Source organism: Asterias rubens, chromosome 1 (assembly GCF_902459465.1).
Source record: "Asterias rubens chromosome 1, eAstRub1.3, whole genome shotgun sequence".
Taxonomy (NCBI): domain Eukaryota; kingdom Metazoa; phylum Echinodermata; class Asteroidea; order Forcipulatida; family Asteriidae; genus Asterias; species Asterias rubens.
This window is the reverse complement of record NC_047062.1, coordinates 14,822,608-14,845,773: the sequence shown is the minus strand read 5'-3', so window position 1 is coordinate 14,845,773 and position 23,166 is coordinate 14,822,608. Positions and strand designations below refer to the sequence as shown.

General features: G+C 38.4%; 1 protein-coding gene across 5 annotated transcripts in view; it reads left to right on the top strand.

The window, feature by feature from the left end:
• Positions 1-1,872: 1,872 nt before the first annotated feature.
• Positions 1,873-23,166, top strand: part of LOC117291346 (77 kDa echinoderm microtubule-associated protein-like) — a 75,747-nt gene continuing 54,453 nt past the window's right edge. For 3 of the 5 annotated variants that reach the window (XM_033773025.1, XM_033773018.1, XM_033773010.1), the window contains exon 1: positions 1,874-1,954. In XM_033773025.1, the coding sequence (XP_033628916.1) occupies positions 1,912-1,954 (43 nt within the window). In that variant the 5' untranslated portion in view covers positions 1,874-1,911. Of the gene's footprint in view, positions 1,955-23,166 lie in introns of all 5 variants that reach the window. The other 2 variants (XM_033773002.1, XM_033772996.1) reach the window with 1 other exon arrangement.

Below are 23,166 nucleotides of genomic sequence, written 5' to 3'. Positions count from 1 at the left end.
ATCCTGTATAATGCCTTAAATAAAATGTGGGCTTTCCTTGCGGGCCTCTAGAGCGACAGAGCCCAAGGGTTGACAGAGCCCAAGGGTTGCTGTGGTTTCTAAAAAGGCCAGGACCATAATTGTCGAGTTAGTTGAGTACTGGAACAGCATCCAAATTTTGAAAAAAATATTTCTGCGTCAAAGGAGAAGGCCAGGTTAAAATGATTCCATCACTCCTAAAGTAATTTTGATAAGGTGTTTTATTTTTATGTAAATTCCCCTTTTGTTTCAGTGGAGTCTTGCATTTTTATTTTCACTTGAAGATTTAGTATGTGGTCATGCAATTTTTCAGTTGATGTTTTTGGTTTTATTGAGTGCAAAAAAAAACACCTAATAGTATGAAATTACAACTTATTTTAGCGATAAAAGTAATCATGTGTACACAATTGTTTTTTCGGTGTGTTTATTTAAACAGTGGAAATTTAAAATCATAATGCAAAATATATGCTTTTAACTAACTTTAAAACAAATTAATGGGTGAATTAATTCAATTTTAAACTTTATTTTAAGCAAACAAATTTAGTTTGAGTCTGCACTGGGTATTTTAGTAAGGAGGTTTTTTGTACATTAAAAATAAGGAGAAGTAATTATTCAAAATGATTTATTTTTTAAATGAAATTACTTTAGTATGTCAAAGATCAGTATATCAATGAAATGTAACTCACTGAAATAGAAATTCACTGAAATAGAAATTAAAGGTATTAACGAATGAATGATTGTTTTTGACTGATTTTGTATGCACTCTTACTTGCAAAAACAAATAAAGTTGATATTTGTTGACAAACTACTCTATCTGACCTCCACTCTATTAAAACATTTGTTCGTTAGAAAGATAATATTGAGAGGATTTGTTTAAAGGGGGAAAATACATATATTTGGTTCGAACACCATGTGTGTATCTACTTGCCAGGTAGAGTTTGTTCTTAGAAACTGTTTTGCTTAATTCTAATACCGCGGAGTAGATTGTTGAGGAGACTCTCAGTTCTTAAAAGAACTGTCCAGCTTATTAACTATTACCTGGGCGGATGGATAGGCTGGGCCTACTACTTTAGCTTATAGGATCATAATTAATTGTACTGCCGCGGAGTCAGTTCTTGGATTGGTCTCAAAGTTTCGACTAGCTTGCTCCTTGCTCTAGTCATCGTCAGGGGAAAATATAATAGACAAACATTTTTAACTCGGGTAGCGGCAATTTGCAGTAAGCAGTGCTTATAGCATTGTGCGTAAGAAGATCTATGAAGTTGGGCTGTGTATTTCCGTGTTCTCACTTGCCTAGCGAATCTGACCCAATTGGGGGACGGACCATGGACCCACAAGGGTCCTGTCTTTTCTCTATGGTTGGACTATTTATAATGAGAATCATGAATGTGACTATTACATGCACATTTTCAAACAATATTTCGTGTAAATCTGAGAAAACATGAAGTGCATGTATTTAACTAAGTACTGCTGCACTGTTGAAGTGAAACAATCTACATGGCACACGACACCCATCTTCGAGTAATTTTGAATTGCCATGTGACCTTTTTGTTTTGACCAAACTATAGAGATTGCTACACTACGGCGCTTAACCTTGACCCACGACTGATTCGTGGTGCACTGTGAAGGCGCATGTTATTCTATGGAGGAAGAATAGCACCACACCAGTTAAAACCGATGACATATTTTTATAGAAAAAAATCAATAACATACGGCTATGGAAATATAAATAACAAGTTACACAACCGATCGGCCTGTATTTATTCCAATCAATGAAAAACCAAAAAATAATGGCATTATTTGCAGACGACGCTCTCGGTCGGCTTCATCGCATCATCATCACAAGCGCGCACGTTGACATCTTCCCAGCAGCCTTTGCGAAATCCACACATCATGGACGTCAATGGTGGGAGCTCGGAAAACTGTAGTGGATTAGGTGAGTATTTTTCACAAATTCTCCCCACTGGTAACTCTAAATTTGTTCGTAAAATACATTTTTTGATAGAGTATGGTCTCAGGTTGGTCTCCACACTGCCTTTGTAGCATTTAAAAGTTTATAAACGCAATTTATAAGCGTATAATTTATAACCGGCGATGTGTTTATGTTGCGATTTCATGCTGTCAAACGAGTCACCGTATTCACGTGCACACACGTACACACACACCACATAATCACCGGGTGGGTTGGCATTGAAATTGTATGGGCGAGAGACGGTGTGTTGTCAATGTGCATGTTTGCATATCAATCAATCAAGATACATAATTTATCACTCTCTGGCATAAAAAGTACACGTGGATGTCAATTCACTATTTACATTTCGTTCATGCGTAGAAATTTTTGACTTTTGACAACGCAATTTTGACCGAACTTTTCTACAAAATTATATTTGGATAACATTCCGTATGGCGCCACCACTTTTTCACTAATTTTTACAAAAAAGGATATCTCATTGAGGTAAATTAGATACTATATTATTTCATATCGAATGAAAAAGTGGTGGCGCCATACGGAAACTTTTCCTTATATTTTCCCCAATAATCTGAAGTCGGAAAAAATACATTTCTGTTTTGTTTTAATTTGTAAAAAGCATGGCAGCTGCTAGACCCAGCCCAGTAACTGGACGGCTGTGCTCCATTAAAATTGACATCTGCGGTTGGTACTACTCCCAGCTAGTGTTTAGTGTACAAATTGGTATGACCGCAGATTGTCATTTTTGTATGTAAAGAAATAGCGCCCCAGTTACATCCGTTGCATACATACTAAGGTCCTACCAGTGCAATGCACGGACACTATATTACGTCCTACCAGCCAGGGCTATGTCATTGTCATTTTGAATAAGGGAATAAAGTGAAACAGCCACACACATGTCGTTGTCATCATGTAATGAAAATTACGATGCTATGTGAGAATGTACTGAACTTAGTCTGATAATACAAAATAATAAAATAGTAGTGAATGACAATGGGTCTAGTGTTTCTTCTGTAGGAGTACAGTGCTTCAGTTACTCTGATTTTAAAAAGATTATTTTTTTTATGTGCAAAATGAAACACTGAAATGAAAAATGTAGCTAGGGATTTGAATTGCTGGATATTTGGCCCTTGGATTTGTATAATAGCAAGACTGCTCTTCATGACTAATTTGGGATTCACATAATGTATTATTTTGTATTTCTTGCTCAATTTTAATGTCATTGGGAAGTCTAAAAGGAAGATAAAGACCAACACATGAACATCAGGGGCCATTGGTCATGGCCTCCCTCCACTCCAATGGTCCAGACTAAAACAGAATAAACAGAGCCAGTTAAATGTAAATGTTCATTTGCTGTCTATCGCCCACAACACCATTAACCATAGATTACTCTGACAACCATTCAGACCAATGAATAAACTACTTGTAGTCTACTCCTATCAATAGTGCTGTTTACTCTACCAATTAATGGCAATTCATTGAGGAGTAAGAAGATTAGATCTATGCCTAGCTGCTGAATGAAACCACATCACAATGATGTATTTAACGCTTGAATTGAGGCTAAGAGGCCATAGTTTGTGTTCCATGCCTTTCAAGACCCATTCAGCTGTATAAACTGAGGAGAACAATAATAGGTTTAAAGTGGAGCATACAAAGGATGGGTTTCTATTGCCTAGTGGTGTACCTTTAACCAAAGCTTTGACAAGCTTACTATTACCATGGAGCTACAGTATAAAAAAACACACCATGCTGTTACTATTTGAGAACCTGGAGCCATGATTTGACAGAAATATGTAGTTTTCATTCATTTCTTCTTGGTGATCATGCACCGCTGGTAACTGCATCAATAGACTGACGACTCTGCTCTGTCTGAACTTTTTCTTGTGAATATTACAACTAAAAAGTTCACCCAAGATGAATTTTTGTTAAAATTATCAATACAGCTCTGATATTCTAAGTCTGATATTAAAAACCTGTCCCCATAAACAATGAGAAAATAGAATATAGCTGATTGCAAACTGCTTACCAACCAAAAGGACCTACATGTATGTATATGGAATAAATTCAAGAAATAATTAATGATGCTTTGACCCTAGCAGAGTCTTTCTTGAAGGTTACCATTACAATGTATGTTAATTCTTTGATTTCCACTATTATACAGTCTTAGTGCATATTTCTGATAGAACAGAACTTCTAGAAAGTTTTTAGGCCTATTTGGTACTATGTCTGTTATTTGTCGGTGAATATTGCTCAGACAGGATAGTCTCCAAGGAGTACCCTTACTCCCTAGTTGCTTTAAAGGGAAGATACACATTTGGTAATTACTCAAAACAAATATTAACTTAAAAACTGACTTGGTAACGAGCATTGGAGAGCTGTTGATAGTATAAAACATTGTGAGAAATGGCTACCTCTGAAGTAGCATAGATTTTGAGAAAGGTAATTTCTCACTGAAATACTAAAAGACTTATAGCCAGAAGTCTTTTATTCCTATCTGAAAGCACACAAATTCGTCCATCAAAAAACACTGGTGTTTTTTCTCTCATCATTATCTCGCAACTTCGATGACCAATTTAGCTCAAATTTTCACAGGCTTGTTAATATTTCATGCTTATGTTGGGATACACCAAGTGAGAAGACTGGTCTTTGACAAATACCAAACGTGTATCTTCCACTTTAAAGTGTCAGAGCATTGACAGGACCTTTTACCTGCATATTTACCTGGAGTGTTTAAAGGCGCATAGCACACACAGGTTGCAGATTTATTATCATTTAATGCTTGACGAGCGATTAAGGATTTGAGGATTTGCTTGGTTAGGTTTAAGTTGTAATGCGATCACGAATTATGCTTGTAAGAAGGACTCTTGGTGTTCGTTTGTTCATTTGTTTATAGTAGACCCACCCTGATCTTAGATACATGGAATGTAGTGGAAGTAGTGACCTGAAGCTGGCTATGGGGCATACCCAGCATTTATGCAGTTATTTTTCAGACGGATGATGAATAACATGTAAAAGGACAGACTTATAGTACACCAAAGGAGTGAAGGGAACAAATAATACTTAAACTTCGGCAGATATCTATTCTTAGTAGATTTTTGTATCAATTTTATTGAATCCTTTCAATAGGCTAATAAGTGTATGCATCATAGGCTAATAAGTGTATGCCTCATAGGCTATGTTTACATGTAGTGTGTGCGTGCCTACATGCAGTCTGTAACACCTCCTTTTCATAAAATAAACCTACTGTGAGCTGACACACATGTTTACCTACTGTGGTACATGTTTGCTTAAATTTTCAAGAATTTTTGTAAAGAATGTTTTTCTATAGATGCAATCATGTAGCATTAGCAGTGGTGGTGAAATGTAGGTCACGGGTATTCCATTATGTAAAATACTATGATGTAGTGGGACACCAACTATGTTGCATGTTGCACCCTACAAGTTAGTAAGGAAAGGTGGTTCCTTGTCATCACTGACCACTAGATATGGTTTTCTTTATTGTTTACTTTTGGATGAGTTTAATTCATGATAGTTGGAGTGAGCAAACAAAGTGTATCACAAACTGCACTTGAGGTGACACAGCACAATTGCAACTGATTATATTCAATACAGCTATTGACATCTTTGATGTTTGATAGTACCTTTAAAAAATACAAGAACGTTACACTAAATAATCACTCTCGGGTCATTTAATTTACATTTTGAAAACTGATAACTGTAAAGTTTAAATTTTTGTTAGTAAAAGGACACGTGTGTGTAAAAATAAAAAACAGGGGAAAATCAAATCAAATGTACTTTCAAGAACATTTGCAATGGTGCCAAAACCAATGATCAGGTCCAAGAAAAAGGACAGGATACCAGTTACAAATGATACATTGGGAAATGTTATTTTGGCTGGTTACTGTAATTGTGGTAAGCATAATTCTGGGCTGCTTAGCAACTTTTTTGTGCTGAAGCAGCTCTATGACATTGCCTCAGGTGAAGTACATCCTGCCAGATAGTGTAACCGGTACTTGTAACTGGTAAATCATGTAGGCCTAATAATTGGCAATGAAGATAAAAATGGAAAACGCAAATGAAAACCTTTGTTTCCCATTAAAGAGTAAACTTTACAGTTATTGTATTCCTTGAAGGTAGTTTTTATTATTATTTCGGAATTTTCTGGTAATAATGACACCAAGGATGGCATCTCATATTAAGTGAACTTAATCACAATGTGCATGGTAGCTTGCAAGCCTGAGAAACCTTTAGACAGGGGTGCTTGCCACATGTATGCAAACTAGAAACACCATGAACTCTTCTGGGTTCTTTTGCGTGCACTACCTATCCGATGGTAACTTTGCTCCCAAGTGCCACAACTGGGACTTGAACTAATACTCTGCTGATTACACTAGAGTTTGAGTCTGGTGCTCTCAACTGTTCAGCCATGGCGCACCATTTTAATTTGTGAAAAATCAACATTTTGTTTGAGCACAATGTATGTAAGTACTCCAAAGTGAAGTGTACATTGTACACGTCTTTGGAGTGTTGATGGTGCCATAGGCCTGAGTATACAAAATTGTTTTCCCATCCAATTATTTACCAGAGGCTGCCAGTTGTCCAAATGTTTGACAACCTTTCTCCTTTTTAAAAAAAACCACACTGTTATGCTGCGAAGCCTTGTTTTGATAACTTCAATTTGTGAGAAATCAACCTTTTACATGCTCCGGTCATGTGTAACGTTCACAGTCACACATTTCATGTTTCTTCAGTTTTAAAAAGTAAATTTAAATGAAAAAGTAGACCACTATCATCAGGGCCAAAAAATACAAATTTAGAATGGCACATGCCCATGCCCTGTTTTTGAAATATATTGGCCTTCAGTAAAATATGGTTCAACTACAAGGTCTATATCATTAGATTTATATAATACTAGTAACTACCCATGTGTGATGATGTAAACATTCTGGTTCAATGTACGTGACTTTCAGTAACATGTGTTTGTGGCTAGCCTAGCTCCCTTATTCCTTGATATGAAACTTCAAGCTGTGTTTGTTTCTTGAGGTAAATCTAGCATTTCTATGGAGAATTTGACTCTCTCCAAGGGTTTCTCAGCATGGGGGTGACTGCTCAGATATAAGTAAAAAATGTGTGTTTCATTTGCCCAGTTCTAATGGGGGCAGTTACTGTACTATTTACACAAAAATGCTTGATTTAAATTTTTACAACTTGTGAATGTAAATTAAAGGCAGTGGACACTATTGGTAATTGTCAAAGACTAGCCTTCACAGTTGGTGTATCTCAACATATGCATAAAATAACTAACCTGTGAAAATTTGAGCTCAATCGGTCATCAAAGTTGCGAGATAATAATGAAAGAAGAAAACACCCTAGTTACACGAAGTTGTGTGCGTTTAGATGGTTGATTTCGAGACCTCAAGTTCTAAACTTGAGGTCTCGAAATCAAATTTGTGGAAAATTACTTCTATCTCGAAAACTACTCCATTTCAGAGGGAGCTGTTTCTCACAATGTTTTATACTGCCAACCTCTCCCCATTACTCTTTACCAAGTGAGGTTTAATGCTAATAATTATTTTGAGTAATTACCAAAAGTGTCCACTGCCTTTAATGTTCTAGAGTTACATATTATTTTGTGTTAAAATTTCAGTTTTTACACTTGACACATTTTAACTGACCATAGTAAATTGTACAGTTTTAGTATTGTGTATGCTGTACCTCTCACCAATGATCATCACTTATCTCCAGGAACTCATCCAAAAATATCATCCAGTGCGTAATCTCCGCTCTAAATGCAGGTCTGTCTTAGTTTGTCCCTCGACTTTTACTAAATTTTATGGGGCCAGAGCTTTTACAGCAACATAACATAAAACAAGCTCAAACAGTGAATTTATTTAAGACAAAGTTAAAAACACATTTATTTTTGCAATAGCCTTCAGTACTAAGCTTGGGTGATATCGATTTATTTTATTCACGATATATCGCCGACAATGTATCGCGATATTCGATATAATCGCGATTAATGAAATTTGACATCATCAGTCTTCAAACTCCAAGTGAAAGTTGAAGAAGAGACAGTCATCAAGAGACAAGTTCTAATGACCTATTCTTCTGGTTTTACTCCAAACCTATGGGGTGCAAGATGTCTCAGCTAGCAAATACATCGCGATATTTAATCGATATTGCGATATATCGCGATATATCGATATTTCGATTAAAACCAAATCCATCCAATCATGAAATCGTTTCCAAATTAATATCGCGATATTCGAAATATCGTGATATCGCCCAAGCTTATTCAGTACTTCTTTCTCTATCAACTAAATTTTGCTTTTGTATTTACTTCACATCTCTATTAACTTTTACTTCTCTATTGATTCATCTCAAAGCGCATAGAGACTTCTCTGTGATTGTGATATGCGCTCTACAAAAATGGTTCATAATAATTGTGGGTCACGATCAGCCCTAGTCACAATGATGTAACCACTAGTGTTCACATCTGATATTGGCTAAAGTTAAAGGATTTTTCAAAATGTCCATAGATTTACATTAAACTTACAGGGTTTGAAGATAATGAAAGTGGAAAGCTTCCCTTCAAATATTACTTACTGAGGTGCTGTAGTTTTTGAGAAATGAGTAAAACAATGTCATGAAAATACGTTTGTAAATGATTAAAATAATTTTCGTCTCGTGAGACGAAAATTATTTTCATGACATTGTTTTACTCATTTCCCCAAAACTACAGCACCTCAGCACGTAGTATCTAAAGGGAAGCTTTCTACTATCATTATCTTCAAACTGTGGAAGTTTAGTGTAAATCTGTGGACATCGTGTTTTTTGTCCTACAAAAGTTACATAGACCCTTTAATGCATAGATTAATGCTAACTAAAGAAACTCTTTGAAATAGGACATTATGCAGGATTACTAACAGTATTCATCATTTTATGCAGACTACTGGTTATTACAAAAATTGGAATGGGAGGATGCACAAATAGTCTACATGCTCTTCATTAGGTTTGGATTTCAAGACAAGAGGGCCAGTACCGGCAGTACTTTAATGTTTTGCTCGTAAAAAAACTGGACCTGTTTTCATCTTTAAACCCAGACTGATGTGGGGGAAATGTTGGAATTCCTTCTACGCTAATCATTGTTCATACTGTTCTGATTTTATAAAATAACAAGCGCAATAATGAATTAAATATTCCCATGATGACACTGATTCAATGCCAACTAGGGACCAATTATTCCAATCAGGGAGAAGTATTTTTAGGTTTATTGATTGGCCTGTGTGACAAATGTCATAATAATGATTCCCTTTGTTTAGAACTCTTTAATCCCACTAAGGTCACGTTGGGAAGAGTACTGAATACTGAAACACACAATCATTGAAATGCCATGGTCTGTCTTATGAGGCAGTTCAATGAGGGTGACTCCCTGTGAGAAATGGTGAATAACAAAAGGGTGTGTTGTTTTAATTAAACACTGCTATTGTTTGCTGAATTCTGGAAGTATTATGTATCATTTTACATTCCCATCTTATGCTTCATAATACAATGTACAATTGAAAAGAAATACCTAAAATAAAAACATTGAATTTGTTTTGTTATAAATGAAGATGAACACATTTCAGTGAAACTAATTGATATAATATTTGCAAACTGTTCACAAATCCAAGGCCCCTTTTTACAAAGGGCTGCAGATTTGCCTGAAATATGAAGGGGCCACTGGAACAAACTTGACATATGACAAGCAAACTGTGATGTAAAATTACTATGGGATATTATTGAATATTCATTTTGTGATGAATTGTGTCTAACTAAAAATGACTTTGAAAAATGTAAGCTTACTAGACATAGTAACTTATAAAATGAAAAGTGAAAAACTCAACACAAAAATGGGCGAAAAAGAAAAAGAGGCATAAGAGAGAGTGAGTCAAAAGTAACTATTTTGTCAGTCTTCTCCTTGTCATTTAAAAGCTGTTCATGAGTGTTCATAGCACAAAAAAAAGAGCATGATATTCTCAGACCTTTAAGAAATTGCAAGGTCAATGTGCTTTATATCTCCAGAAATCCTCATGATGTTGCCATATAAATTTGTCAAAACTATGTGCAAATTGTAACTACACACACTTCTTGAGACTTGAATTAAGTTTCAAACAGACATCCGAAGGCTTTAATTTGGGGTAAAATCAACAAGACTTTATCTCATTCGAGCTCAAATTTTCACAGGTTTGGTTATTTTATGCAGATGTTGAGATACACCAAAGTGAGAAGACTGGTCATAAACAATTACCAATTTAGTGTCGAATGTCTTTAAGTCAATGTTTAAACAAACTTGTTTCTGATATGACATGAGGTTTAAAACACAAGACTGCTGCACTTGATCTGGTCAGGAGTTTACTTGCCCAACACTTGAATCTCGGGCCTACAGTCCAGTGTAAAATTGTATCATTGCAATAACAAGAAATTGTAATAAACAAGAAATATAGGCCCTATAACAAATATTAAAAATTAAAAGTTTAGAACTGACAAATTCTCAGCTTGGCATTTCATTATCAAATTGGCTGCAGGTGACGCTTTTAAAACTGATTTTGGGGGGTTAAACAAAGAATTGACTAAAGTGGGATTCGAACCAACGACCTCCGGATTAACGTGCCGGCGCTCTACCAACTGAGCTATCTAGCCCTATATTGGCGGTGTCCCTGCTTTTAAAACTGATGACAAATTTTTCTGTGGGTGGGTTTGCCAACACAAGTGTGGAGAAGGCCTTGGGATGGACGCAGAGTCATGTTAGCAATATGCAATGAACTTGTCACTGTTAATACGTTTGTTGTGTAATCATGCACATGTCAACATAACCTACCGTTGTGTGCCTCACTGATTTTTAACTCGCCTATAATTGAATGTTAATGCAATAGGGCCTGCGTGTGGCTTTTACGTTTCAGTACCGGTACGGTGAATCTTCTTTTAACTGTATTTTTTAAGTCTTGTTTTGGTAAAAAAAAAATTCACAGAATATCTAGGTCTGCCCCAGACACAAACAAGATATGGTGCACAATACAGGGTGTGTCAAAATACTTTGTGAATTATATGTAAACAAGTATGGTTGCCATAATGTAATTTCAGATTTATCTCCATGTAATTTTTTAAACTACAGAGTACACTTGAAATGGTTTAATAAAATCTGAATTTAGAGGGGGGAATCTGCATACCGTATGACACACCTGAAGCAGAATAGTTCTCCTGTATAGGTTTTTACAATATGATGGTGGGTGAGATTGATAAAACATCTTTAGGCATTTCATTATTGGCAGAGGGAAAATGCATAAAAACTGCAGTTACTTGTAAAAGTAGGCAATGAAATGTTTCATTTGTGTGATTGTACGCGTATGAAAATGACTAATGTCAGGCACCATATGGAAGTAGTAGGGTTCAGTTTGGTAAATTTAATGAAATGACGACTCTGTCCTTTTCTTGTCAGAATTGCACGTGTACACAGTACAGTGTAGTATAACCACATGTCATAAGTCTGGGTCCCAGTCAGAGTCAAAATCAGCATTGAGCCAAATAACATGGTAAAAGTCTAATTCCTTGTCTCTTCAAAATGGTTTATGCAACTACTAAATTTCTATTTTATAGTCGTTGCATTGCCCAATTTTTTGATGAAAAGCTGAAAACATTCTCGGATGAATTTTGTAGGTATTATTTGTAAGTATTATTACTATTCTATTATTTGGGATCTTTTCGGAATGAGAAACTTTATTTGTGTCATGTAGTCTAAGGTGTTTGGTTTTTGTAACTAATTTTTAACCAATTTTGTTAATGTGTTCTTGCAAGCAAAGTATCATAAATCAAGTCTGAGTCTATAGTCCATAGACTCTTTTTCTAGACATTTATGTGTACATTAGTACATGTATGTACTCAAGAGAAATCAGACCCCAGTCAGATGAACCAACTATAGGTCTACATAGTGGATTCCTGCGTTGTACTGTGTAACTCCACAGTTACAGCTTTTACTTCGGTATCAAACAGTATCCACGATTTCCCTTGTTGCGAAGCAAAATGCAACATAATATGTATCTTGCTGCCTCAAAAAATAACAGTTGCTCTTCAAAATTAGCATTCATTGCTCTGTCTAAATATTTTGCTATGCAAAAGTGCCAGACAAATTCGTACCCTGATCAGACAAAGGAAATAATTATGAATTTTTAACTTGTTTTCATTGCGTTGCTGTTCCATTTCTTCCAATCATTTCCTCCTCACCAAACAAGCACTTCCTTGAATTTTCCATGAAGTATTTACATTAAGTTATAAGTTGAAGGTAAAAGATGTTACCATACAAGTTTTCTAAATATATTTATATTTTACTTGTAAATTTACATAAAGACATCACTTAAAATAAAGACATTTAGTAATTATCAAAGACCAGGAACCTCACTTGTTTTCCAAACATGCATGCATACCATAACAAACCTGTGCAAACTTGGGCTCAAATGGTGATTGAAGTTGCATGAATTGAAGATTTGCTTGGTAAAAGCCCCTGCTTAGGGAACATTTACTGTACTTGGCAAACTTTAGAAAACAGCAGCCAATGAATCCCTGATAGCTACATTTAAATCAAACAAAATCAATCAATAATAATAATAATAATAATAATAATAATAATAATAATAATAATAATAATAATAATAATAATAATAATAATAATAATAATAATAATAATAATAATAACGGCTGGAGGGTCAAATTAACGGCTGGAGGGTCAAATTAAAGATTTGCGAAGAGATCTCAGTAGAATAGAACAAATGAATAAGGGTTTATTGAATAGTTCAGACTTAAGGAATACAATTATGACAAAGTACAACGTCAAACGTAAGGGTGTGAGTGTTGTAATAGAGGAGATTAAGCAAAGGGTTAAGGCTAAGGCTGCAAAAGTGAAGAGGTATGACGACAGGGTTAGACAATTTCACCAGAATAGATTATTTAACACCAATCAGCGTCAGTTGTTTAAGGAATTGGATGGGAAGGCTGACAGCACGCAAGCGGTTCCGAGACCAACAGAGGCAAAAACTTTCTGGGGTGGTATTTGGGACAAACCAGTAAAACACAACCGACAAGCGGAATGGCTAACAGATGTGAAAGATGAATTGAGAGGGGTACAACAGCAAGAAGGGTTCCAGATTGACGTGGACAAGGTTAAGAGACAGATAAAGAAGGTGCCAAATTGGAAAGCCCCGGGTATGGACCATGTGCATGGGTACTGGTTGAAGAACTTCCGTAGTTTGCATGAGCGAATGGCCCTACAATTGCAAGACTGTCTAGTACAGGGTAAGGTCCCATCTTGGATGACTGAGGCAAAAACAGTGCTGATCATGAAGGATGTCAAGAAAGGTAACATTGCCAGTAATTATAGACCAATCACGTGCTTACCTGTGATGTATAAACTCTTGACCAGTATGATTGCAGAAGACCTATATCGCCATATGGATGACCAGCAGTTGTTTCCGGAGGAGCAGAAAGGCTGTAAGAAGCGGTCCAGAGGTACGAAGGATCAACTTATCATCGATAAGGCTGTACTGAAGGACTGCAGGAGCAGAAAGACTAATTTGGCAATGGCGTGGATTGACTACAAGAAGGCGTATGACATGGTATCGCACACATGGATAATGAAATGTCTGGATATGGTTGGAGTGGCTGATGCAGTAAAAAGTCTTTTAGGTGAGAGCATGAAGACGTGGCGAACAAATCTGACAGCCAACGATGATAATCTGGGCAAGGTATGCATAAGAAGAGGTATTTTCCAAGGTGACTCTCTGTCTCCGCTGCTGTTTGTTCTTGCGATGATGCCCCTGTCGATGATTCTAAGGAAGGTGAGTGCAGGTTATGTAATGAAGAAGGACGGATGTAAGATCAACCATCTGCTTTTTATGGACGATTTGAAGTTGTTTGCGAAGAATGAGGCCGAGATCGACTCTTTGGTGCAGACCGTCAGGATTTTCAGTGATGACATTGGGATGCAGTTCGGTCTGGAGAAATGTGCTTCAATGACCATGAAGAGGGGGAAGAGGGTACATTCCGATGGCATTGCTCTGCCAGATGGTGCACAGTTGAGGGCTTTGGGTGAGGAGGAGAGTTATCGGTATCTTGGTGTACTTGAATCGGACCATGTCCTTCACAAGGAATCAAAGGTAAGGCTGAAGGCAGAATACATCAGGCGTGTAAAGAAATGTTTGAAGTCTAAACTAAACGGGGGGAACATGATTAAGGCGATTAACACATGGGCCGTGTCTTTGATGAGGTACAGTGCGGGTATTGTCGAGTGGACTAAGGAAGATCTAGATGTCACTGACAGGAGGACAAGAAAACTAATGACCATGCATGGCATGCTACACCCGCGGTCAAATGTTAGTAGACTCTATCTTCCGAGGTCAGAGGGCGGAAGGGGGTTGCTTAGCGTGGCGGACAGTGTTAACATCGAGCGCAGAAGCTTGCATTGTCATGTCAGGAGGACCGAGGAGAGCTTGTTGAAAGTTGCACAAAGGTACACGAGGGCAGACGAAGTTGGGCCGAAAGAGTACAAGAGGGAAAGGAAGGAGGAAAGACATCAAGATTGGAGGAACAAACCACTTCATGGCCGGTTCTTGAGGTGTACTGAGGAAGTGGCCAGCAGCAAGTCATGGAATTGGTTAAAGAGTGGAGAACTAAAGAAGGAAACAGAGGGCTTGATTACTGCGGCGCAAGACCAGTCTCTAAGGACAAATGTAATGAAGGCAAGGATAGAGAAAGCAAACGTCTCTCCTATGTGTAGAATGTGCAATAAAGCAGAGGAGACTGTATTTCATATTGTTAGCGAATGCAGTAAGATGGCCCAGACGGAGTACAAAGGAAGACATGACAAGCTGGCCAAGGTGATTCACTGGGATCTGTGTAAGAAGTATGGTGTCAAAGTACTTGCGAAATGGTACGACCATGTTCCGGAGAAAGTTGTAGAGAACGACCAGGTCAAGATCCTATGGGACTTTAACATTCAGACCGATCATGTTATACAACATAGGCGTCCGGATGTTGTGCTATTAGATAAGACGAAGAAGATGTGTCATCTCATTGACATAGCGGTGCCAGGTGATATAAGGGTAGCTTCGAAGGAGATGGAAAAGATCGAGAAGTACCAGGACCTGGCCAGGGAACTTCGTAAGATTTGGCAGGTAAAGGTAAAAGTTGTCCCCGTGGTGGTTGGAGCACTTGGCACCATTCCCAAAGCACTGGGGAAACATCTAGATGAAATAGGGACAAATGTGAGGGTAGATCTATTACAGAAGGCAGCGCTTTTGGGAACAGCGAGGATCCTGAGAAAGACCCTTGAGATCTAAGGCTACGGGACGTAGCCCGGCTCGAGGAGTTACCGGCACAAAGGAAAATGAGATCTTTCTTTTGCATGCTGTGATAAAATGAAATAATAATAATAATAATAATAATAATAATAATAATAATAATAATAATAATAATAATAATAATAATAATAATAATAATAATAATAATAATAATAATAATAATAATAATAATAATAATAATAATAATAATAATAATAATACTTGGCACCATTCCCAAAGCACTGGGGAAACATCTAGATGAAATAGGGACAAATGTGAGGGTAGATCTATTACAGAAGGCAGCGCTTTTGGGAACAGCGAGGATCCTGAGAAAGACCCTTGAGATCTAAGGCTACGGGACGTAGCCCGGCTCGAGGAGTTACCGGCACAAAGGAAAATGAGATCTTTCTTTTGCATGCTGTGATAAAATGAAATAATAATAATAATAATAATAATAATAATAATAATAATAATAAAGGGGGGGTTGCTTAGCGTGGCGGACAGTGTTAACATCGAGCGCAGAAGCTTGCATTGTCATGTCAGGAGGACCGAGGAGAGCTTGTTGAAAGTTGCACAAAGGTACACGAGGGCAGACGAAGTTGGGCCGAAAGAGTACAAGAGGGAAAGGAAGGAGGAAAGACATCAAGATTGGAGGAACAAACCACTTCATGGCCGGTTCTTGAGGTGTACTGAGGAAGTGGCCAGCAGCAAGTCATGGAATTGGTTAAAGAGTGGAGAACTAAAGAAGGAAACAGAGGGCTTGATTACTGCGGCGCAAGACCAGTCTCTAAGGACAAATGTAATGAAGGCAAGGATAGAGAAAGCAAACGTCTCTCCTATGTGTAGAATGTGCAATAAAGCAGAGGAGACTGTATTTCATATTGTTAGCGAATGCAGTAAGATGGCCCAGACGGAGTACAAAGGAAGACATGACAGGCTGGCCAAGGTGATTCACTGGGATCTGTGTAAGAAGTATGGTGTCAAAGTACTTGCGAAATGGTACGACCATGTTCCGGAGAAAGTTGTAGAGAACGACCAGGTCAAGATCCTATGGGACTTTAACATTCAGACCGATCATGTTATACAACATAGGCGTCCGGATGTTGTGCTATTAGATAAGACGAAGAAGATGTGTCATCTCATTGACATAGCGGTGCCAGGTGATATAAGGGTAGCTTCGAAGGAGATGGAAAAGATCGAGAAGTACCAGGACCTGGCCAGGGAACTTCGTAAGATTTGGCAGGTAAAGGTAAAAGTAGTCCCCGTGGTGGTTGGAGCACTTGGCACCATTCCCAAAGCACTGGGGAAACATCTAGATGAAATAGGGACAAATGTGAGGGTAGATCTATTACAGAAGGCAGCGCTTTTGGGAACAGCGAGGATCCTGAGAAAGACCCTTGAGATCTAAGGCTACGGGACGTAGCCCGGCTCGAGGAGTTACCGGCACAAAGGAAAATGAGATCTTTCTTTTGCATGCTGTGATAAAATGAAATAATAATAATAATAATAATAATAATAATAATAATAATAATAATAATAGTTAATAATAATAACTAATGACCATGCATGGCATGCTACACCCGCGGTCAAATGTTAGTAGACTCTATCTTCCGAGGTCAGAGGGCGGAAGGGGGTTGCTTAGCGTGGCGGACAGTGTTAACATCGAGCGCAGAAGCTTGCATTGTCATGTCAGGAGGACCGAGGAGAGCTTGTTGAAAGTTGCACAAAGGTACACGAGGGCAGACGAAGTTGGGCCGAAGGAGTACAAGAGGGAAAGGAAGGAGGAAAGACATCAAGATTGGAGGAACAAACCACTTCATGGCCGGTTCTTGAGGTGTACTGAGGAAGTGGCCAGCAGCAAGTCATGGAATTGGTTAAAGAGTGGAGAACTAAAGAAGGAAACAGAGGGCTTGATTACTGCGGCGCAAGACCAGTCTCTAAGGACAAATGTAATGAAGGCAAGGATAGAGAAAGCAAACGTCTCTCCTATGTGTAGAATGTGCAATAAAGCAGAGGAGACTGTATTTCATATTGTTAGCGAATGCAGTAAGATGGCCCAGACGGAGTACAAAGGAAGACATGACAAGCTGGCCAAGGTGATTCACTGGGATCTGTTCAAGAAGTATGGTGTCAAAGTACTTGCGAAATGGTACGACCATGTTCCGGAGAAAGTTGTAGAGAACGACCAGGTCAAGATCCTATGGGACTTTAACATTCAGACCGATCATGTTATACAACATAGGCGTCCGGATGTTGTGCTATTAGATAAGACGAAGAAGATGTGTCATCTCATTGACATAGCGGTGCCAGGTGATATAAGGGTAGCTTCGAAGGAGATGGAAAAGATCGAGAAGTACCAGGACCTGGCCAGGGAACTTCGTAAGATTTGGCAGGTAAAGGTAAAAGTTGTCCCCGTGGTGGTTGGAGCACTTGGCACCATTCCCAAAGCACTGGGGAAACATCTAGATGAAATAGGGACAAATGTGAGGGTAGATCTATTACAGAAGGCAGCGCTTTTGGGAACAGCGAGGATCCTGAGAAAGACCCTTGAGATCTAAGGCAACGGGACGTAGCCCGGCTCGAGGAGTTCCCGGCACAAAGGAAAATGAGATCTTTCTTTTGCATGCTGTGATAAAATGAAATAATAATAATAATAATAACCAGATTTTATTTTGCGCTTTTCAAATCCGGAGGACGTCTCAAAGCGCCTCCAACACTATTACCCCTGGTCGATGGGCCTTCATTCATTGCTTTTAAAACCATCTCAGCTCCCTGGGGATGCAGCCTGTGCCACATTAATATGCGATACCCGGCTAAATCAATCGCAAGAACCATCTCTGCCCTCATAGGTACCCATTTACCCCTGGGTGGAAAGAAGCAATCATAGTTAAGTGTCTTGCTCAGGGACATCAAGAAATTGTCATTTGAAAAGTGTCCTACCTGAAACCAGCTTGTTTTGGAGCAGTCTGGCCTGAAACTTTATCTTTGAAAGGCCATTTTCATTTTGTAAGTACTACCATTGGAAAAACAGACATGTAAGTCCGTTAGAACCTATTGAAGGGGGCACCAATGCAAATTACCAGCAGGGCAACAGAACAGAAGCCCATGTAGCCTCTGTGTAAACCCAGGCCGGACAAGTTACAAACTTCTGGCAATTGTGTGTAATTGTTAACTTCTTTTTCAAGTCTTTTTCTTCATTAAACCAAATGGATTTGTCTTGAAAATTAATTATTGAAAAATGTGTACAGTATAAGTGATTGATCCTTTTGAAAGTAAATGAACATCAAAATTTAACTGAATTCCATAGACTATAATGGTGTAGCCATTTTAGGTTTGCATTATAGGATTCTTGCTTCCGTACGTCTTGGTAACCAAATAGAGATGGTGGATTGGTGGAAAGGTTGATAATTTAATTCTTGCTACTACCCTACCCATGTGGGTTAGCAGACAGTGAGAGGGGATTGGTGGTTGCATTATAAAGGTGGGTAGGATTTCTGAAACCTATTGAGCATCAGGTTAGAGAAAACACCTGTTATTGTGAATCGGGACTAAAGTCAAGAGCTTCGCATCATATTCTGCATGCACTCGAATGTAGGTTAAATCCATATATTAAGGTATGAATAGGGTTTATAACAGAGTTTTAGAATCGAAACTAGTGCATTTTCTCATGTTTAGGATTTATTGTCTGTGTAGAATTGAGAGAATTAAAAATAACATTTAAACGGTCTTTTTATTAACTTGGGTAAAAGGGGCTGAGTCGTCATGATCAAAGCATGTCTGTGGCTGTTTATGGAAACTTTGCCAACTCTTACCCAGTTCCTGCACATACGCTTTTCACTATTTTTACAAAGGAAGGGCGCGCATGTGCAGTAAATGGGCATTTAAATGAGTTCATGATCTCATGTACAGCCGACCACAGGCCTGCTTTGGTCATGACAACACAGTTACCACAGGCCTGCTTTGGTCATGACAACACAGTCCCTTCAAAGGGATTTATTTAGTACGACACCAAACGCACAAACTTGAAACTTCTCTGGTAAATTATATTACATACATCTGCATTCATCACAATGAGTGGCCAAAAATTTGATCTACAAAACGTATCAAAGCCCTTTATAAGGAAGCAAATTTTGGCTTTTTCATACAATGTTCAGAGAATGTACACAGAATGCGCTGAAATTAATTGTAGTCTACATGTAGGTATGATGGTGAAGGCAAACCACCTTGGGATGAAGTAGGATATAGGCACCCAGTCTTGCATCTCAGTGCCAGGTCTTAGACAATTAAAACAACCTGAAATATTTCTTATCACTCAACACTTTGTAGAAATACACCTTCTAGAAAAGTTAATAGTAGTCTACATGTAGGTATGAAGGTGAAGGCATACCACCTTGGGATGAAGTAGGATATAGGGCAGCGAGTCTTGCATCTCAGTGCCAGGTCTTAGACAATTAAAACAACCTGAAATATTTCTTATCACTCTACACCTTGTAGAAATACACCTTGTAGAAATACACCTTGTAGAAATACACCTTCTAGAAAAGTTAATTGTAGTCTACATGTAGGTATGATGGTGAAGGCATACCACCTTTGGATGAAGTAGGATATAGGGCACCGAGTCTTGCAGCTCAGTGCCCGGTCTTAGACAATTAAAACAACCTGAAATATTTCTTATCACTCTACACCTTGTAGAAAACACCTTCTAGAAAAGTCCAAATTGCTTTGCTACTTTGCGTTACAATCAAGTTGCGTTGCTTCAGGAAACCAAAACGTCTTTGTGAATATATGTATGAATACATGTGTTTTTTCTGACATTAAAATCAATTAGGGCTTATGGTCATTATCTCCCTACGATGTAGAAATATTAATATTTCCACAATGACAGCTAATTGGTATTTCCTGAATAGTCAGAGAGAGCGAAACACTCACTCACTTCTGCACTAAGGGACTTGTAGCGTTACTGCGCTGACTGTACACTTTGATTTAGGCTCAATGCTAATTGATTTCAGGGTCAGAGGTCAAAGTGGATTGACCCTAAGATGCCTTAGTTCCTGTTTAATGACATAGTTCCTCTCCATAACACTTGGTGCAGGATGCTCTCATTATTTCACTTGGTTAGTGTTTGAATAGACTTGTGGACAAGTCGTTGCATGTCTGCCACAGTGATAGCGTTCCGACATTCTCTCCCGCGAGACTCGCGCTGAGCACAGTGATCTCGCGAAAGCAGTTGTCGATCGCAGAGACCTGAATCATTTACCACCACCATGACTCTACTACAACTGTAACAAACCGGTAACGACTTGTCCACAAGTCTAGTGATTGATATGAACAGCATACAAGCCTGTGGAGTGTTTGTAAAATGTTTGTGAAACATTGTCTCGAGCACACCTTCCCAATGATGTTGGGTCTGTATGATTGATGATTGGACCTTAGAGAATGTATCACAAGTCTGCATTGCCTGACAAGGATCCCACTTGTATACAAACGCCGCCGTAGAAGTTTTCTAATAATACAATCCAAACACAATCCCTTGTGTTGTAGTACAGCATAAGGGGTAACCTAACTGACTTGATGGAAGACCTGTGCCTTTTCTTTTTGTCAGGGCCAAATACAGGACCCAGAAAGCATTGAGTAGTGCCACAAACTGTTCAACTAAGCAAATTTCTGAGTTTCTGTTGCAATGAGAAGTAAAAAAAAAACAGTTTGAAAATAATGGGAAAATTGAAAATCATGACAGCTTTAAAAAAATTAGCCCCTTGTGTTACTCCTTATAATATTTCATAATACTGGGCTGATGGTATATGAAACAGATACTCTGAAAAGGAAAAGCAAGACAAAAAATAAAAAAATGTACAAAGTTTGCTACGTCTCTTGGCATTACTTTATGATAATAAATTAAAACTTAATACATAAGTGTTAACTTTGTCATAGCATGAGTATGTAATGCACAAAAGGTGTTAAAGGGGATCTTAGCAACCTTGAGTGACTCATTAGTTTGTTTGCAATGAGCGGAAATCAAAGCCACTTGAAATCCCACAATTTAGTGGAATGAAAACCCCCAGTTTGCCTAGCTTCATTACTGGGTTTAATACAGGCACCAGTGGCAGTCATGCAAACTCAGGAAATTGGAGCAGGAAATCCCTTGAACTGCTCTCAAACAAATTTCCCCCATCAGTCTACAAGAACCTTTATAGCAGAGAACGAGAGTCTTGTGCCATTAGACAAGAAATATGTTAATGGATCCTTTCCTGCTGTTTGTATACAGAAATAGTTACTGGTACTATGAGCAGTGTGCGTTGTTAAGTCGTGTCAGTGACAGTTCTGTGTTTTGGTTGGACTTTGTATACTTTCTCAATATAAGCAAAGTGGTTGAAATAAAAAAATATGGCGCATGACACGTGGGACTTCGGAAGTGGCAGGGACTTGTGGGATACTTCTGAGTTGTATGAGGTGGATTCCATTGAAGGTGAGGTGGGCGTTACCAAGGGAACCAGGCAGCCACCACCACCTCTCATCAAGTTGGCTCATATGGGCAGAGCTAAGAGACCTAAACCGTTTGGTAAATTTTGCAGTAATGCATGCTAATTATATACAGTATTATGTTAATTTTGGTTGTCCAATGTCAGAGTGTGTGTAATCAATGAACATGTATGCTGCTGGTCAACAATGTTAGCCTACCATTCCCTTTGGCCTTCTTCCGAAAGCTGAATTATGTACAAACATTTCCATGGACACTGAGGCAGTTTTCTCTGTTACATGTACATGTACCTCTCTTGATCATTGCATGTGGTCATTGCATGTGTTCACTTAATAGCCAAATCTGAGAGGTGACCCGTACCCCCAATGGTTGATTTGACATGGAATAACCTCTCTATGAAAATCAAAGATTGAATCATCCCACTTTATTTTGTCCTAGTTGTAGGCCTATAGAACTTTTTGTGATCCCACATTGAAAATTTCTGCTGCAAAAATAACACAATCAACGTTGCAGAAATCTTGTTATTCCTATACAGCATTGAGAAAGCTTTCTTTCCTCCATGGTTTGGCCTAATGACCCATTTCAAGTGACGTCATCATCAGAAAAATCTTGAATGCGCCATACTGGTGGGCAATTTCACTGTGTGTTTTTATGCTGTGTGTCATGCAGTGAAGTGTGCATTTTAGGCGACGCGGCCCACCAACATGGTGAGCGTGGCATCAGTCGCCGCGTGTGACGCGCTTGCAAGGGTCAATAGCATGGCGATAGGAATCAAGCTGGTCTTTCACCTCTGTGTTCGAGCTTAATGGCGTACGAACCATGTTCACGTGCAACATGTAAAAAGCTGTGTAAAACAACACTAGATTGTGGAAGGTCGCGGGTGGGGTTAGATTCCAATGCGGAAAGACTGTGCTTTATATATTACAGTTAGACACCAATGCAGGGAAAACCTCAAGTAACTTATAATTTCTTCTTTTCCCAATATGGAGTTGTGTCACACTGTTACAGTGTAGTATCCCTGCTAGTTACAAGAGTAAAGCTTGTCTTGTATCATCGGGCAAACTAGGTGATGGATTGACTCTAGGAACCTATTGCTTTACAGGGGCGCATGAACACATATTCTTTTTTGATTTTTCATTTTTCTAAAGCTTTTTAAACTAAAACCGTGCTTGAATGAAAATGTCGCTGTTACAGTACAAATCTTTCTTAGAGTGACTGTCTAGAAATATTTGGACACTGAGGTGTCAATTCCATCCCCCATTAAGTGTTGTGTTACTATTTCCAGCCTTTGAAAATTCAGGAGAACGATACACGTACAATCAATAAATGCACAC